At 40.0% G+C, this 14668-nt stretch overlaps 1 protein-coding gene across 2 annotated transcripts in view; it reads right to left on the bottom strand.

The window, feature by feature from the left end:
- pex7 (peroxisomal biogenesis factor 7) overlaps nt 1–14668 on the bottom strand; it is a 41293-nt gene continuing 26625 nt past the window's right edge. For both annotated transcript variants that reach the window (XM_071467663.1, XM_071467662.1), the window contains exons 10-11: nt 12435–12534; nt 1–835 (exon numbers count right to left, since the gene is read on the bottom strand). In XM_071467663.1, the coding sequence (XP_071323764.1) occupies nt 752–835; nt 12435–12534 (184 nt within the window). In that variant the 3' untranslated portion in view covers nt 1–751. The remainder of the gene's footprint in view (nt 836–12434; nt 12535–14668) is intronic.

Below are 14668 nucleotides of genomic sequence, written 5' to 3'. Positions count from 1 at the left end.
TTCTCATGTGATATTTTCTACTTTATTGAAGGCACTGCACACACACGTCATAAACGACAACAATATCTAAACTGATGACATTTACACACTGAAATTAGTCACAGTTGACATTTGTTCTCCAGTTTAACTGAGACAAAGAACACGCAGTGTTGACACGGATGTCATGGATCACACTCGGTGTAAAATATCCTGATTTACAACATTAATTCGCAATAAAGTCAACATCACCTGAAAGTGAGACCTGAAGCGTAGCAGATGCTTAATCGGTTTCTGTATTTACTAAAACAAACCAATCAGAGGCTCTATTTACTGATATCACTCACTGTTGCACCATAATGAGAGTAACAAAATTATTGACGTACTTAAATGTAATTGACTGGGACCTCGGTTGTCTTCTAATGCGTCAAATCAAATTCAAGCTCTTACAGTAAATTCGTTTTATTCTTAACTTATGAGATTGAACATTTTGAATTATTTCAGTGTAGAAATAAAATGAAAAGTACATTTTCCAAAGCCTGCTGTTGATAAACCTGTGTGTGTGTGTGTGTGTGTGTGTGTGTGTGTGTGTGTGTGTCTGGGTGCATGTTGGGGGGGGCTTGTATTGCCATCTATGTGAGGACCATGGGGACTTTGGCTGGTCCTCACAACTTCAGGAAACTGTTTGGAGATTAAGACCTGGTTTGGATTAGTGGCTAGGGATTGCATTGAGTCAGTGAGGGTCCTCACGAGTATAGATGGACAAATGTGTGTTCTACGGTGCTGTACTGTGTGCTCCAGCAGTCAGACAGGCAGGTGTGTAGATCTTCACCGTCTCATCCCAGGAACAGTCCACCACCTGCAAACAACACAACATAACACAACACATATTGTCAGAGACGAGGTGGGGTTTGAGTGTTCACTGTGTGTCACTATCAGACAGCTCAGTACTGCAGTACCAGCAAAAGCTGATTGACCCAGAGGCAGAAGACCACCGAGCCAGAAATTTTGCTACTGGGCTGCAAGGAAATGAAATGATGTAGCCATGCTAGCGTTACGGCTCCAGACATGGCATTGTCACTCTGGTCCAAACTCAGTTTCATGGCAACCCATTCAATAGTTTTGTTCAGACATTCATGGTCCTCAGAGGATGAATCCTACTTTTTCTGACTGAACATTGTTTGTAATGTCAGCTAGCATGCTAGCTTCACACATCTATTTAGTGAGGCAGCTGCGGAGGAACAGGATGAGTGCATCTGAAGTAGCAATTAAAAAATCCAGCGCACTGTCTAATTTGCAATAAATTATTTATTTGTAATGTTTTGGTGACAACCAATTGCATCACACCAAGTGCATCAGAAAGTGACAATTAACAAACATCAATTTACTATATAATAGCTTCTGAGGTCATGGGAAGCAGACGAAGATTAGAGACTCTATAGATGGATGAATAAATAGATTTTTGACCTTTTTTTGTTTTTCTTGCTAACAAAACTGAATAGACCACATGATTTTGTTTTTTCATTTTTGTTTCAAATTGAAAAAACTAATAAAATCATGTGAGTTTGGTTTTTGGTTTCAAACCACTATAAAAGGAACTGCCAGAAACATAAAAAGTTTTTACTGTTTTCATTTTAAAAGAGATTTATGATTTTTTTTTTTTTTTGTTTTGAAATCACAAATGAATTGAATTATGGAATATCTGCCCAGGACCGCCCACTGACACACACACACACACACTGTGTAGATGTCGTTATACTCAACACACCTAGTTCATAAGACGTGTTCTCCAAATATATCAGAAATCAAAGGTGTGTGTAATTGTTCTGAGCGATCATACTGGAGGGTGAAAAAGCCGCTCGTCATAGAGAAGGTGGAGGCGCAGTATTGTTTAAATGTGGAGATAACGATGCACATTTTCAGACGGTGTTTCCTGGAAGACATTCATAGTGATGCACTAAGTTGTTGTCAGGAATGTCACAAGAGCTGAGAGAGAAGTTCAAACCCTGGCTTCTTCCTCATCTCATCCCAGCCAACCGCTCACTGAGTGAAGTGGGTGTAAATGTCAGATTGTCTGCTTTGCTTGTTCCACTCTCTTTTCCCCTTTTCTTTTTACTCTGTTTTTCAGTGTGTGGTTTGTCGTGATCAATGAGATGTAAAAACAACACACAAAATCCTGGTGCTTTATGACCACATGGACTGAATGTTCTCTACTGCAGGAGAACAAAAAGTGACTGGGCAGGAGACAAAAAATACACACACACACACACACACACACACACACACACACACACACACACACACACACACACACACACACACACACACACACACACACACACACACACACACACACACAGTTTCTCTGCAGACCAGAGTGAGACCTTGCTTTTTTAACTGCAGTAACACCTGAGTTTCAAACTGAAATGACCTGAACGGTTCTGTGCCTCTGTGCTGCAGGTGGATTGTGGACCGAGAGGACAGACGTTCAGCTCCCTATCTCCTCTGACAAACACTTACATCAAAGTGAAAATTACCTTCCATTACCAAGTCTGGGACAAAGACATTAACAGAGACTTGGCTGACGGAAAAGAATCGGTCTTCTTTCCTTCTTTTTCCTTTTTTTTTCCCAGGAGAGGTCACAAAAGCACAGAACACACCCTTTGGGTATGATTTCCTAAAAGATAGTTTGCATTTGCATTTTCCCTCATTTAGTGTAATTCATCCTCTTGCTTTCATCATTCACCACTAATGTACAGACAACAGACTGACAGTCACCTTTCATCTTGCTTTTGATGTTAAAAAAAAAACTTTTTGTAAAAAACGTATTCATTATCAACAACAAGAATTGGTATAAACTAGCGTTTTATATTTTTACATTTTCTGTATTTTCTGCAGCTCAGTGCCTCCTGTTCAGAGGGTTCCATTGGTTTTTGCACTGCAGATTGTTTTTATGTTGGTGACTGACAGTACAGAACATTCAGTCCATTTGTTCCTGAAGCTTTTATCTCAGTTGAAGTGTGTTTTTAGTTCTAACTGTTGAACACAATTGTTCTCCACAAGCCTTCAGTACACTCACAGGAAAACAGGGGTTTGCAGGCCCATTAACGAATCGTATATGTTTTGGTTTCAGGTACAATATCTGTCTTTACTGACCCAACCCAGCCCACAGATATGCCTTTATACATTTACTGAATAATAGAGACTGAGAGGGGAACATATATATAAAGATGAATGTAGCCTCTGTGGCATCATCTAAAGTTTTCTGAAGAGAGGTTTTGAAGCTCAAAATGGGCTACTTTGCAGTTGCCAACTTGGCACTGCCTATCTCCACCCAACTCCCAGCTCATCCAACAATGGGCAAATGGCCACACCCTCAATTGTGCAGAACTTTAAGCCTTAATAAAAATTTTAACGGATGAGTTATATAAAAATTTACGCCCCATACAGTCATTGTGAAGGAGGAAATTAGCTAACTTTTTGGACCAGGCTGTAACCATGTGTATTTCTGCTGTAAAGTTGGACATTTTAACATAGGTGTCTATGGAGATTGACTCACTGTTGGAGCCAGACTCTAGTGGTCATTAGAAGAACTGCAGTTTTTAAAACTTAAATGTTCAAAATGATCACTGTGGTTATAGTCACAAATACACTGACACCTCCAGCTAGAGTAAATTTTGTTAACAAAAAGCTGATCAAATATATTCACCAACGAACCATTTTTCCATGACACTGTGGAGAAAAAACTGACTTCATTACACAAATACTGTGACGAAATCTTCATAAAGTAATGTCAATAAAAAACAGGGAACTGAACTACAGAGAAAACCTGGAGTTAGCTGATGATGGGGAAAAGTACATGACAGTGACAGCCAGAGCCAGAGGCATATTGTTTTTTCAAAAATCAGATTACAGAGGGATTTTCACAAGTAAGACTGCAATGATTAGTCAGCTATCTGAAAACAATTAAACTACTTGATAATCAATTAATTGTTGATTAATTGCCATTTTTCAAGCAAAAATGTCAAATTCTTCTAGGTTCCAGTGTCTAAACTGAATCTTTAGGTTTTTGACGGTTGGTCCAGACAATAAAAGTGATTTGCTGTCTCAGTTTGAAGTTCAGGGAAACGTGATTTATCCAAATGTGATTTATTCACACAATTGGGGGAAATAATGTGCAGATTATTTAGTAATGAAAGTAATAAACAATTGCAAAACAACAATAATATAAGCAAATAGAAAATTTACAGGCAGAAACTGGAGAAACTCTAGTAAAATTGATAATAAATCTTCCTCAGCAGGTAAAACTCAATAGTCCAGACCATGTGAAGCTCTTTCCTTTCTACACTGTGAAGTTTCAGACGATAAGATGGAGGAGAAAGTCCAGCTGTGTCTCCACCTCCCTCTCTTTACTCTATAATCAGGTGGGATGTGGCTATCATTTGAATGACATGCCTCCGCGGGGACGTGGCTATCATCTGAATGGTACACTATACCCCTGTTATCTCTCCTGGCTGTGGAACACGAGCCGGCTGGTGACTCCAGCCTTTGCTCACAGCTTTCAAAATAAAACACCGGCTCCGCTTCAGTTATTGATGACACACATCCTCGCAGGTGTTAGGACCGGCTTTGTGTTTGGGTGAACAGTGAAGAAGAAGGGACAGCTGCAGCCTGCTGACAGGGGGAAGTGAAATTATAAATACATGATTGATGGTTTGGATCTAAAACAAGAGAAATCCTGGTCCCTTGTGTCATTCTCCAGGTTTTTCCTACTTAGTCAGTTTCATTTGAGTGCGAAGGTCCTTAAATCTGTACTCAGCTCAGCCAATCAGAAATAAGCAGTCAGCTCAGTCAGGAAAATGTATTAACATGTCAGCGGGGGTTGTGCTAAAATTAAATATAATCCATCACTGTGACAGACGTTAAAAATGTGTCACAGTTTATTCTGACATGTCATATTTGGTGACTGGTTTTATATCGACCTGTTCACTACTGCATTTTGTATGTGTGAATTATAAAAGGCTTAATTCCCACAACACTATGGGCTGTGTCACAGTGGCTGCACTCAAGAAAAATCTTAAAAAGACACTGAAAGATTTAAATGGTGTTTTATTCATGCTGGAACAACATCTGTCAGACAGCTGTTTGTGTTAGCGCTCTAGCTGTGGTGCTGAGAACCATTTCACAAAAGCGATTTTGAGCTCTGTTAACACATAGATCGCAGATGGTGGCAGTGTCACATTTCACAAATGATTAATGATTCTATATTGCACATACATTGGCAATAAAGTCCTACAGGCTACTAACATGCTTATGCAATGGTGCTTGCTTTGTTTAGTGTCGAGATTAACAGCAGAGGAAATGATCTCATGTTGCACATTGCAGCGTGTTGACATGACCTGACGCACTTCTTCTCCAAGCCAGTTCAAGCCAAGTCTATGTTGTCTGTGTAACCCAAGATCACGATTTCTCTCACACCTCCACACCCCTGGTCAGTCACCAGGTGCAAATGTTGTACGGTGATTTTCGAAAATCTACAGCTACAGCTCCTGCATCAAGCTCATCACCATCATACAGCAGGAACAGTTTCAAATAGTCAAAATATAGCAGCAGCGTCGGAAAATGAATAATGTAATGTAACCACTTAATGTGGTTGTTGTTTTAGACTGTGGCCCTCAGGTGAGAACTGATCCACCAAAGCTCTCCAAAACATCCTCCATTTTTGTTCTGACCATTGACTGTGACGAACACTAGGTGATGAGTCCCCCAAATTAAATGACTGAATATGTCATTTGCCCTCTTGAATGAAAAAAATAAGTGTTTTCTGCTCTGATATCAGGTTATTAAAGATGTTAATGATAGTTTTATTAGGTTTAGACACAAAATCTAATTGTCTGTAGATAACATTTTGTTGAGCCATCCATGACCTCCTCCCTGTGTGGACTACAAGACTCTTAAACGCCCTCACACTACTCAGTCATAATTCCTACGGCAGATAAATGGCTTTGTAACTCGAACCTAAACGTGTGCTGTTTTGGGGGCAGATGCTGAAATGGCTAATGCTGCTGTTTCTTGGCAGAAAAGTCTCTCAAAAGACTGAGACTGAGCTCTGAGGTCTAAAGAGGTCAGGAAGCTTGAAATAAAGTTCTGGATCAGAGAACAGCGTCTGAAACCCCTTCTCTCCACACCTTTCTCACATCAGAATTTACAAGGCTGCATCCAACAATAACTGTAACTTTACAAAGCAATCTGGCGACCATGCCCACTCGCTGTGATTGGCCTACCATGTGCCATAAGCAGCTAACAGTCTGCAGGTTTTCATTCCCACCGATCACCTCAGCAGGTGAATTCATTGATGAGTTCTAGGTTTTTTGATTGGACACTGCTGGGTCTCTACAACACATGGTTGGCCACTCCTGCTTTACATCCTGCGTTTGGTCTGTACACAAATGCAGCATCATTACACTATCACCCTCCCCCCTGGCCATCGGGCTTCCCTTCTACTCGTTTTGTGCTCCTGATCAGATCTTTGAATTAGTGAGTCAACAAGCTGAACGGCCTTTGAGGGCATGAGTAAGCAAAGTAGTTGTGCAGTGAGTCAGCCATTGAGAAGCGGAATGCCCTTCTTTAATTAACTTGAACAGTCGACCATAATGGAAAACCACGCACACCGGCCAAGACTGCAGCAAAGCACAAAGACAGAGAGAGAGAGAGAGATAAAGAGGGAGAGAGGAATGAGAAGATGTGTAATGGGGAGGGGAGGAGCTGTAGAAAGGAGGAGGAATACAATTTTTAAAAAAGGCCGCAAGACTAAAGGGAATATAAAAGCGAGACAGAACATTCAAAGTCTGACCAATGTTCAGTGTCTTCTTAAATGTCTTTTTAATTTCAAATAATCAGAAAAGGATGAATGAAGCAAAAATAATTAAAACTCCATTAAGCTTGTGGCAGATATGTAGTCTTGTGGGAGAGCGGTCATACAGTACAATACACTCATTATTGCTGGTGAATTGTCATGGTAACAGTGTTAAGTGGCAGCTCCAGGACACTTCCCCGTTAACAATGTACAAAAGGAGCAGTTAGCTTAGGTAAGCAGCAAAAACTATGTTGGTTTCAGATTGATTGGCTTTAATAATAATGACAACTTTTATATTAATATTGATAGAGCACCTTTCAAAAACAAAGTTACAAAGTGCTTTACAATAAAATCTGATAAGGCAAATAAATCAGATCCAAAATATAAACATAACTAGATGAAATAATTTCAGGCAGATGCTATTTACAGCCAGGTGTCCCTTCGCCAACAATGCTATTTACACCCAGGGTGTAAATAGCCAATATGACGAATGAGTGAGGTAAAATAACCACAGTAATTAATCACTGTAATAGAACTATGGTTATAATGAGAATTAAAATCTAAATGCTAATAATAACCACCTGGCATTTTTACAGTGATTTTAGTGTGAAACCATTTAATATCTAGTGGCTATTTACACCTGTGTTTTAGTCTCTCTTGAACCGCTTCAGTGAGTCACATGGGAGAAGTTCTGGTAGAAAGGCTTTCTAACACATGGTAACATCATGAAAGGATCTGTGTTAATCCAATCTGATCTTTTCCTAAAGATAACCAAGTAGTTTTGGTGCCTAGATCGTTTCATGTACTTCAGGTATCACTGTAACCGTGGCAGTTACAAGAAACATTTTTTTTTTTAAATAACCAACCTACAACCTGTGAATACTTGTCATCCTGCATTCCTGTATGATTTATCACCTCATCCTATCTCATTCACACACACACACTCTCACACACACTCTCACACACACACACACACACACACACACACACACACACACACACACACACACACACACACACACACACACACACACACACACACACAAGGCAAAGGTCTTCTATGCCCAGTTTGTGTAAGTGTGTGTGTGGTTTGGCCTGCAGTGCTGTAAAGAGGGGCGATCCATCAGCCACTTCCACGCCTGGATGAGACCAGAGACCACACCAGTAAGGGAGTGTGTGTTGTGTTTATTGAGGGAGAGAGTGAGTGAGAGAGAGAGAAGTGAGGAGGGGGGGGGCAAGTGATTAGTGCAAAAAGTGATTAGAAGAGAGGAGATAAGAGCAAGTTCACACTGATATAAGAGGAAGAAATTAATGCAGAAAGGGTGTTAAGACGAGAAGAAGAGCAGAAACTGGGGTAAGAAAGACCAGAGACGAAGTTAGAGTAGAGACAAAATGAGAACAGAAGTGCGGGCAGGAGGAGAGGAGTTTGATATCTCACAGTGGGATGGATAACGTAGCATCACTGAGTTCATCACTGCAGATTAGCTTGACGTCTGGATTGCTGACCAGGCAGCCATGTTTATGGAAATGATGTGATGTGAGTTCACTGTAAGTTCCTTCAACAAAATACTAATGCAGCACAACATTTTAAATCCTCTACTGTACGTTGGCTTTGTGCAGCTGGACACTCAGCACAGACGCTCTACATTAGAAATATTTTTTTGTGTTCTGAATTTTTAGACTGGGTGCTCCTACATCTAACACTGAAGAGGGTCCTCTGGCAGCCATGGTGGATGTCCCCAGCTCTTCAGAACATTTCAAAAAACATCCATCCATCCATTTTCTTTCACTTATCCAGGGTTACGTTGCGGGGGCAGCAGGGTAATCAGGGCACTCCAGACGTCCCTCTTCCCAGCAACATTTTCCAAAAGCTACTAATCAAATTAAATACAGTGTCAGATAGTTTAGCGTTATCTGGGGGAAGAAAAAGTCAGATTGGAGAAAAAGTGCACCCCTTCTTGCTTCAACTTTAACCTGCTATACAGCAAAGTTATGCACACAGTTCAAGATTATTAGGGATATTCTAGATGCAATCACTTTGAGACTGACCTCCAGTTTAAATGGATTTGATAATCTGAATGGATGGAAACGGTTGGTTTAATTGGAACCTGTCTGATCATATGACTGCTCATATTTCTTGAATCACTGGACTATTTCTTTTTGGTGATATCACCATAATCACAAAAATGAACTTAGTGAGTACAATCTTTGTCTTACTAATGGAAATAGTGATAAAAGCTACAAACCAGACCTGATTTATAATAAGCAGGAATTATCCTTTCAGAAAATACAGTGGTTGGTGTCAATAATGAATCTAGTATAAACCCATATGCTGATGATACTTTAATATATATTTTATGAAACTGCAGTTGCAACACAAACAAAATGAATCTCCACCATAATTTGATCTAACCTTAACAGCTCTGCACAAAACAACAAATTCAACAGTTGCTAATACAGGACACACTGAACATGTTCACATTTACATTATCATTATGCTTTTGGCATCACTAAGGTTGTTGATGCTTTGTTTATAAATCAAAGTAAAGAAATGGCTCTAAAGATGCTAATACTTGACACTACAAGTAATATGGCCTCATGTTGGAGAATTTTCTTCATTTTTCAACACCTTATCTTTCTATATTTTGTCCTCGTGACGACAGAGAGGAGATGGACAGGGCATGCCCTTTCACCTTTTGACTTGAGAAATGTCTGAAAAACTGATTCTAAAAATTTATATTTCAAGTAGGAAGACACAATGTGGCACTGCAACCTTCTGTAGTCAATGGAGACGGTGTGGAAAAGCTTTCTTTTGCAGAACTTGTCTTATTGAAGGTGAAAAGACACACACACACATATACACGTAACCACCCACAGAGAAATGCATGTCCTGGTCAGTGGTGTCCATAGAGAACAAAGAGCTGACTCAGCCAATCACAGTGATGAGGAAGAGACAGTAGATCACAGCTGTCATGGCATATACACACACACACACACACACACGGGACAGTCCCCAGCTACAATTGAAGCAGGGACACTGCCTATGTGTCTCAGACCACAAGAATATGAGGACACCCTGTATTTTTGTCATTCTTATCTAACGTAGTATATTAAATGAAAACTGTTACTTTCTTTCCATATGCATAACATCTTTATAGATTAGAATAAACCAACTCCAAGTGAAGGTAATTCAACAACAACATTCAACACTTGCATTGTTCCTAATAATATGACTGATGATTAATTATTACAGTTTAATTGCTTTCTTTTTTATTATTAATCTAATATCATTGTTAGATACCATTATTAAATGTTTAATCTGTGAAGGAGGAATAATTCTACTACTTTCGGTGTGATTCAGAAGCAGAGATTCCCTGAAGAAACCAAATGGAGTCAAAAAAAAACAGTGGAAAATAAAAAACCAGCCAGAGAGAGAAAGAGAAAAATAAAGATGGAGGGGGTGGAGAGAGAAAGCAGGACAGAAAACAGAGGGGAGATCTGGTCTGTGACGTCTGTGTAAGGGTCCTCAACACTGTCGCAGCTATTTGTGTGAGTGTGTTATTTTACAGCCCGTTTCCTGTAATGACATGTCTGATAACAACACAGCTAACAATACAGCTCATTACTGTTGTTGCTCCTTGTCTCTCTCTCTCTCTCACACACACTCACACACACACACACACACACACACACACACACACACACACACACACACACACACACACACACACACACACACACACACACTCAAACACTGACAATACAGCTCATTATCTGAAACTGCATTATACACATACACACACTGCTCAAACGCTGCCTGTCAGACTGAAAATGGGAACTTTGAGTTGGCAGCCGGGGCAGCTTGGCCTCTGTGATTGGCTGCCGAGGGTAACTGACTGTTTACCTTGACGTTGTGGGTTCAAGCTCCAGCCTGTGAGGCGTTATCTCGTACGCACGTCCACCTTGTCATTGTCTGTGTTCTGGAAAAGTGCTCAATCAGATTTTCCAGTGAGCTATTTTTGGTTCCAAGTGAAAAATCTGATAAAGTTGGATGCTGAGAAAATTAGGTTGTGTCAAGTAGAGGCAGAGGTTAATGTAATGGCAGTTCAAATCTCAGACAATGTGTCAGTTCCTCTCTCAAAAGTTTCTGACTGTCCAACCCTGTGGCTCTAAGCTCCAACTCCAACTGCTTCATATTAAAGATGTAAACCTTTCAAACACCTCACAAATATATAGATAGGCTCAGTGGTTTCTTCAAACAGCTGCTAACTTCAGTTCAGGACATGAGCAAATGAATTTGTGAATTTATTGGGGACTATTTTCAGCAGCGGATTAATCTACGGCAGCAGGACGGTGTATATGGGAGTCAAAATAAACTGTGTGTGTGTTCATGGTGATGAAGGAACAGTGTGTTTCACTGATGTGTTTTTAACAGATTTGGAAACAATGGAGCTCTATGGCTCAGAGGAGTCAGATACATCAGGGTGTATACACACACACACACAGTACTTGTTAGTTTGTGAGGAGACATTCATTGCCAGTTACCAGTTTTGTTGATAATAAATGAATATGTTATTATATTACCTGACTTATCCACTACTAGAAGTTTCAGCACTACAGTTCCTGTCCTCTCCAGTCATTTCTTTGGTTTGTACATTTAAAAAAAAAAAAAACTGCTGTATCATACCAGTGTTTTTAGCCTATCAAATACAACAGTGATGAGCAATCTTTTTGGCATGTGTTCATTTAAATCAAAGCGCTGCCACACACTCCATATGAGCTGTGAGATTGTTTTGATGCAAGCAATCCAGATTGATATTCTGAAACCTTTTCTCCACCATTAAGTTTCATTCACTTTTCCCTGGATATTCACAGGAGGACAAATCCTGATGTTCATATATATTGACCTCTTGACCTAAATAAGACAAACACAATCATTTATAGATGATGTGAAAAAGATAACATAACTTCGTTTGTTTCTTCCATTAAAAAGTTTCTGGTTTGGCAACCGACTCATAACTTGGACGTTGGAGATTCAAATCTCGATCTGCAACACTACAAAGTGTAACTGAAATGTGCAGAGTCCACTGGCTGACTGGAAGGTAGACAATTAATCTCCAAACTAATGGTATGGTTTGGAAAATGGTCAGCAGTGATGTATGCACCATTTGTAGTTAATGGGCTAAAACAAGCAAAGCCACTCTTGTTCTTCTGAGGTGTGTGGCCTGAGAGGCACACCGCCCGTCTAAATTAGCAGAAAAACTGAATTAGACATGAGTGGCCTTTTCAATTCACTGCTTCTTTACTTCGACACATTCGAACACGCTGCTCCCTGACAGCCATGTGTTAGAGTGTGTGCGAGTGTGTGGGAGTTAACTTCAGTCTGCTCGTGTGCAGACAGACTGATGGGTGGTTTCAACAGCTGCAGCAAACACTCATACAGGTAGAAACCAGATGTGGACAAAGTGATTCGATGGTCACTCACACAGTTGGAAAAAAGACAAAGAGGTGAGTACAGAAGGGGGGGGGGTCATCCTAAAGCTGAAAATAGAAGAAATATATATAATTTATATGACTATATGAATGTGTGTGTATGTGCTACCTGGTTGGGGATGTGCAGGTTGAAGTCTAATCCACAGACAAACTCTGAGTGATGTTCCACAGTGTCCAGAAGAGGCTGGTTCCTGCTGTAATCCCAGAACCTACACAAACAACACAAACTAATATTTAACTAACAGCCTTCCAAAAATATATAGACTCTTTCATGTTGACTTTTTGTGATCAGTGCTTTACCACATTGCCCTTCAAGGGTAGTTTAACAAAATTTCATTTATAAAACTACAAAATAAGACAAAAGGCATAATGGCTGCCAAACTGTACTGAATATTTCACCTAATTAAATCGCCTTGGCAGCAGGGATGGAAGGTAATGGTCATCTGTCCAAGTATCCAATGATTTATGTCAATATTAGACAATTCTAATAATATCAGACAGTCAGTTAAGTGTCCTGCAGTTAATGTATTTTTTTAACTGTGATTACAGTGTTTCCCTTTAGAAACTTTTGAAAGTGGTTTGGTTGTTTAATGTTAACCATGTGCCATAACTTTCTCTGACCTTAATCATACTATGCTGGCAATTTGTTGGATTATAGAAAACAAGATAGCAGAAAAAAATTGGCACAGGATGTAGAAAAACCATCTCTGAATGTAATCCAAGGTCCAACACTGACAGTGTCGTCTGAGGATATACTCAGTTTGTCCATCTGTCCATCCAACATTTGATCCAGATCAAAGTATTTATGCATTTGCGTTGGATTTTTCATGGATCCAGAGGAGGAATCCTGAAGTTTTGGTCAGTTTTTAACGTCCTGTCTGGTATTTTGAAAACCAAAGGCTACATTTTAATTTTGCTGTTGATATGCATGGTACCCAGAGGATTTTATGGCTCTAACCTTTGCTCACCACAGCCTTTGCTCTGTTGCTACTTTAAAGTCAAAACTACCATGCAGCAAACAGATTTGCTCAAAAGATATTTCATCATCTACTACAAAAACTGACATGTATTTTGAGGAGCACATTCACACTTTCAAGAGGATGAACCATTTTAATAATAACAATGCTGTGACCTTTCCTCCAGGAGCAAACTTTATATTTTTGGTCCTGCCACAAGTAAGGGTTTAAAAAAATAGAAATTATTAGAATCTTGAATAGGTTGTTCATTTCATCCAATACAAGGATGTTTTCAGTTGCAATGAAAAGTGAACCCTCTCAGGTTCTTACTTGGATGTTTAGTCTTTTTTCCATTTAATGAAAAATATACAAAAATATAAATAAAAAGTCAGACGTCATGTGATATCTGGGCAGTGTCTGACAGCTCAGTGACTGTATGTGGTGAGAAGACACAATGAAGAGAGGAAGCATGCACCTGTCCACAGCGTCCTCTGTAAAACAAACAAAAGCTCACTTTTTCATTACTGTCCAGGATTATAGATCATAGGTTTTGCATGAGCGGGATTTAATACAGAAGAGACAAGAGAGAGATGAGCAAAGGAAAGGAGAGAGACACCCAGAAAAAACAGCTTCAAAGACATGAAGAGGGAGGGATGTAAAGGAGACAGTGATCTACAGAATGAGATTACGAAAACCAAGGATGACAAAGAGAAGTGAGAGGGAAAGGAGAGCACAAGTCTGAGAGAGATGAGAAGTGGAAAGAAAGAGAGGGACAATAAAACACTGGCTCCAAACCTCGAAGAGCAGTGGCCAATCAGACTAATTGAAAGACTGTTTCTCCCTGGTCTTGACAGAGTGGCGTATATGCGTGTGTGTGTGTGTGTGTGTGTGTGTGTTGGCCAAAGCCCTGACGCAGCAAACACTCCCTCCAGACTCATCCACTTTGCAAATGTAATTAAATCATTTTCAGAGGGAACACTTCAGCTCCCATTGGACTCCATTAGGCCTGTATTAATACTGGAGCTGCAACACACACACACAGACACACACACACACACACACACACACACACACACACACACACACACACACACACACACACACACACAGTGAGCAATGGGTGTCTAGGGACAGTCGGCCATTGAGAGATATTATATATTGAGTTAGTTGTTAGTGTAAATCACTGCTCACATACACTTCTCCCTGTGTATACACGTTCATTTGTGTGTGTGTGTGTGTGTGTGTGTGTGTGTGTGTGTGTGTTGTACAATACTGCAGTGCAGACTGATTAATGTTCAGTCCTAATGAGCAGGGTGTGTGTGTGTTTCGTGGAACTGTTGAAGTAAAAAAGTTTGTCTCAAGAAGTTGACCGAGAAGTCGACCAATC

This window comes from Trachinotus anak, unplaced genomic scaffold, assembly GCF_046630095.1.
Source record: "Trachinotus anak isolate AG129_WGS33_773 ecotype Australia unplaced genomic scaffold, CSIRO_AGI_Tana_v1 ptg000031l, whole genome shotgun sequence".
In the NCBI taxonomy this organism is placed as follows: Eukaryota; Metazoa; Chordata; class Actinopteri; order Carangiformes; family Carangidae; genus Trachinotus; species Trachinotus anak.
This window is presented reverse-complemented; position numbering and strand designations above follow the sequence as displayed.